The sequence below is a fragment of the Austrofundulus limnaeus genome, unplaced genomic scaffold, assembly GCF_001266775.1.
Source record: "Austrofundulus limnaeus strain Quisiro unplaced genomic scaffold, Austrofundulus_limnaeus-1.0 Scaffold477, whole genome shotgun sequence".
NCBI classification, from domain to species: Eukaryota; Metazoa; Chordata; class Actinopteri; order Cyprinodontiformes; family Rivulidae; genus Austrofundulus; species Austrofundulus limnaeus.
In genome coordinates, this window is record NW_013952879.1 from 16,639 (window position 1) to 21,342 (window position 4,704).

At 37.5% G+C, this 4,704-nt stretch overlaps 1 protein-coding gene across 1 annotated transcript in view; it reads right to left on the reverse strand.

Annotated features, from left to right (window-relative positions):
• Positions 1-4,704, reverse strand: part of yipf2 (Yip1 domain family, member 2) — a gene marked incomplete in the record, with an annotated part of 27,654 nt that overhangs the window by 16,470 nt on the left and 6,480 nt on the right. The window contains 1 exon segment of the mRNA XM_014025465.1: positions 993-1,175. Within this exon segment, the coding sequence (XP_013880919.1) occupies positions 993-1,175 (183 nt within the window).

A 4,704-nucleotide genomic window follows, 5' to 3' on the forward strand; every position in this document is an offset into this window, starting at 1 on the left:
CACACATGTATCTTTTTGCTCTATTTCCTTTAGCGTTATTTTTATTCGTTATTATAATTATAAAAAGGAAAACCTAATAATATAGTGTTGTGCTTTTAACATCAGTACTAACCTCTAATAACTATAAATTTCTTCAATAGCAATAAGGTTTACTTTTTAAAGTCTGTATTCCTCATGTGTGGGGGTGGGGGGTCAGCAGCAGATAACAGTGCAAAGCAGGAAGAAAAAGGGGGAAGAGTGGTGAACTTATTTCTAGCAGCAAAACAATTGGCGCAAGGATTGGGTTATTTAATTTTATTCAACGTTTTTGTAACGTCCTACAGGTCCTGAGGGAAAATAAATACGAAGCTGTCAGATTATTCTAAATGTGTGCAAAATGAGGGATAATCTGTGTAAATTACAATCTGTTCATGTGAGCAGTCGTCAGCATCCATCCTCCTCCAGACTGAGTCGGTCCATTGCTTTTGTTGACACTGATCAGCTGACTGATTTAAATTCATCTTAACATTCATGAGGTACTTTGCATTTACTGTTTATGGGTGAGTGTGGGTGTGTAGAGGGTAGAACCTGAGGAGGGACCTCGTGCACAAACTCTGAGCTGCAGCTGTGATGTGAAAGGAAGATTGCTTGAAGGTGTGCGTGTGGATGGTTTTATAAATCTGAATTTTTTTTTTTTGGCTAACGCCATTTTCACCTTTTGGCCATACGTTCACTTTCAGTATGAATTATACACAATTCTTTATAAATGAGGGCTCAGGACACTCTAAAGAAACTGTCTCTCAGCTGGACTGGGAACACTTGGAACAGCAGCTGCCCCTGCGACTTGACTCTGGACGGATGACTTAAATCAGGTTTTTCCATATTTAATTAATCTTAAGTGTTTTTGTAGCAATACTGTTTTAAACTGAGTTCAAACTTGAATGGGTTCCAGGTTGGAATTAAAATATTGCCAAGAGGGGTGAAAAGGTCTGCTGCTCACACAACTCACTCACCTTACAGCCAATGGCCAGCAGGGCATGCAAGACTAGGATGGTCATTACTGTGCCCACAGCCATCACCTTGCTGTCATCACGGACAACAGGCCAGAAGGTCAGGACCAAGACAGAGCCAGAGATCACCATGGCAACCACAATCAGCGCCCACTGCAGCCATTCGAGTGGTATGATCCACAAGATCTGGAGGTGGCAAGATTTTACATTTAGTTGGGGTGCAACGACACAGGAAATTCACGATTCGGTTCAATACTTCAGTGTCACGGTTCGATATTTTTTCAATATAAAAAAGAGAAATTTCCATGCCCTTTTAAACTTGCAATTTATTGAAATGAATAATGAACATTTGTKTAACCTCAAAAGTAGAGTTTTTAAATTAAATATTGCTGAAACAGCAAGTTTCTCAGTGGATCTGTGCTCAACAATGCAGCCTAGGTGGAGTAGTCGAACACAGATCCTCTGATCCTTCAACACAGAGCATCTTCAGAAGATAAGCTGATAAAATTAATTTAAAATCTATATTGTTCGATACAAGTGCATATCGAACCTAGAGTACTGTATTGAGCGGTTCGATACAGATACATGTATTGTTGCACCTCTATCATTTAGCTGTAAATTTATGACTGTCTGCCAAACATCCAGTCAGTTTGCAGATGGAAACTAGAACGGCGCCAATTTAAAGCTTGGCGTGGAAAACTAGCCGTTCAAAATGTGGCCTCGCAACTTGTTGGTCACTTAATTACAAGCATTTTAAATTTAGTGAGCGTGCAACAGAACATTTGCACATTTTATTCACAATTCTGAGTGCCTAACTCGTCCCCAGCAGTCACAGACACTGACTTCATCCTGCTGAGAGAACCTGATCAACCCAATAAAACCTGACACCTCTGAAGAACCAGCATTAACTTTTCAGCAGGTTGAGCTACTCTAGATGAGTCAGTGTACACACAAAGAATCACAAGGTTTTGGATAAGGTATGATATTTGTGACATCTCAGAGTTGCTCACACATTTTTTTATTTTAAGTTGTATTCACCTTAAAGCCTTCCAAACCTGTTTTTTAACCAATATTTGAAGTCATGGCCGGACCTTGAGGAAATTTGAGCCTTTACTATGTTAACAAGTGAGTTTTTTTGAGTAGTTCTTAAYTGTGCTGAACAGAGTGTTAAACTAGTTTATCACCTAATTAAGGACAGACAATTCAAAGCAAACGTAATGCAGTCAGGTGGAGCCTCAAAAACCTGTGCCAGGACTTGGTAGCTGATCTCCGAGGGACTTCCTCACGCATCTGATGGGAGTGTGTTTTGCAATTTGGGATAAAAATCTTGTAAGGGTTCACCAAGGGGGAAATAAACATTTCCACTTGTCTTTGACTCTGGTTTAAAAATATTTCTCAAAAAAGACATTTTATTTTCTTTAATAAACAAAATAATGTTCTTTATATTTTTGATTTTTATTCTCTTTTTAACTACAAGTTATCATCATTTTATAAATCAACATTACCTAATGAAAAGAGTAACCATTAATCTTTTACATTATACTTCAGAAAAAGAAAGAACACACCATGAGAAAATGGTTGAAATGTCCCTTTATTTGTTTTAAACAAATGCTTGTTTAATCAACTATTATCTTACAGTAGAAGTGATTAAGTGTTTTTCTTTTTATTGTTCAATCTAACTACGTTGATTGTTGTGATTATGACTTCACTGTGTTTTAATATGAAATATGCTTAGAAAATTATTTGTGTTTGAATCACAGACAAATATTTTTTAGATTTATTTCRGTTCAAATGRTTCTTATGTTCCAGAGAACTTTAGTCATCTTTAAAGTCTGTCAAAGTTAAAACTTGTTTTTTTAGAAACAGGTGCAAAATGTTTTTTTCTGCTCTGGCAGGAAGTCCAGCCATGACAAATAGATTGATCTCAGGTGCCAATGAGAAAGTCTTTTTGTCTCGAGCCAAGGCAACTCCAGCCTTGACTCAAACAGCCTTAAGCTCCTTTATTTGAACTTTTATTTTGAAAGAAGAAAGCCTGAACAAATCTGGCCACTATTCGCCTGACTGGAAGCRGCTCCTTTGAGASGCTGTGAAACAAAACGTGGGAGTTTCACTGGTCGTAAGTTCCTGACCTGGATGTTAACAGCTGAGTGGCCCCTGTTCCAGCTGACCTGATGGTTGAAACCACCTTAAAGTAAAGCTGCGTTTTTGTAAACGCGTCCTGGATCCAGCGGACGGGGAGAAGCAGATGACGCTGGCGCTGTTCGGGTTTTCACACCCTTGATAAGGTAATTGATAACAATTAAACCTTTAACTAATCCTCCTTTTTCTTCACTGTTCTTAATCTGAAAACCTTGCCACAAGTTAAAGTACCTGTAAACGTAAGTGTTTGATAACATCTAAACCTAGTTTTCTGTTCCTGTTCTGAGTGTCATATTTACAGTAAATCACATCGGACGCAAAGTGGTTTTTGTCAATATTTTATCTCATAAAGTTCTGATTGTTACCTTTAATTTGTACATAATTCATTTTATTCTGTAAATAAATATCATTTATTTTAGAAAATTGAACTGACTGGAGACAAATTGTTGTCTGAGTATTTCTCACCTTACCACAGAGGTATTTCTGACTTTACCACAGAGGTATTTCTGACTTTACCACAGAGGTATTTCTGACTTTACCACAGAGGTATTTCTTTCTAGAAAAAGAAACCGTTTTCCTCATTATTTATGAGAAGGTGTGAGAGACCCTGGTTGTCTCACTACTCTCTCAAAGAGGATTTTATTTTTATACAATATGTTTTTATTTGTAATGTGATTTGTGTTTAATGTATGTGATATAAATGAATGTGTTATTTCAGTGATGGAATGTGTGGCAATAAAAAAGTAATAATTTGTGAGCTTTTTTGTGTTTTTTCATGAAGGGTGTGAGCTTAAGTCCTGTGAGTCTTTAGCTGTGTCTCGATTCACAGGTTGCAGCCGATGTCGGCCGCAACAAATACATTTTAAAATTTATCAAAACATGTTTTAGTTAAAAATATTTAAAGTTTAATTTTTATTTTATTTTATCATGATATAAAAATAACAAAACCATAAGCAGGTCAGATGATCTGTGCTGTTTTCTGAGAATCATCTTTCACTTTCCTCAAGTATTTTCCAGTTATTATTTTGCTGAATTTTTGACAGTTTCCATCACATTCTGCATRAATAAAACCTATTTTCTTTCACGTGTTTAGATATTTATTTTTTAACACGCAGAACACGTTGCTGCGCGTTTGATTGGCAGCCGCTGCGTCTTTGCCTTATTATGCCTTTTTCTCTTCTCTCCTCCTCCTTCTGCATAGAAGGCAGAGAAATAAGGAGGCATTTTCTAATGGTTGTAAACTGCAGCCAATAAAAAACGTGTCGATTGTTTCCCTTTCTTTTCTTTCTTCTTTTTATGTCTTGTTATAATTTGATCAGTCAAATGCGGGACTTTGTTTGAACTTGTGCGACGCCGGGACAAGAGTGAAACATGTGAGACAGTCCCACACAGTTTGCCTGGGGCTGTAGATAAATTACCTGCTGATTATAACTGTCCTCTGTTGTGTGGATGAGAGAAGAGAGAGGAGCTTCAGCAGCTCTCCTCCTGTCCGAGCGCACAGCACGTTCACTGCAGGAGCTGCAGCACGGCACGTGTGTGAAGGGAGGGTGTGAGGGCAATGTTATTATTAATAATA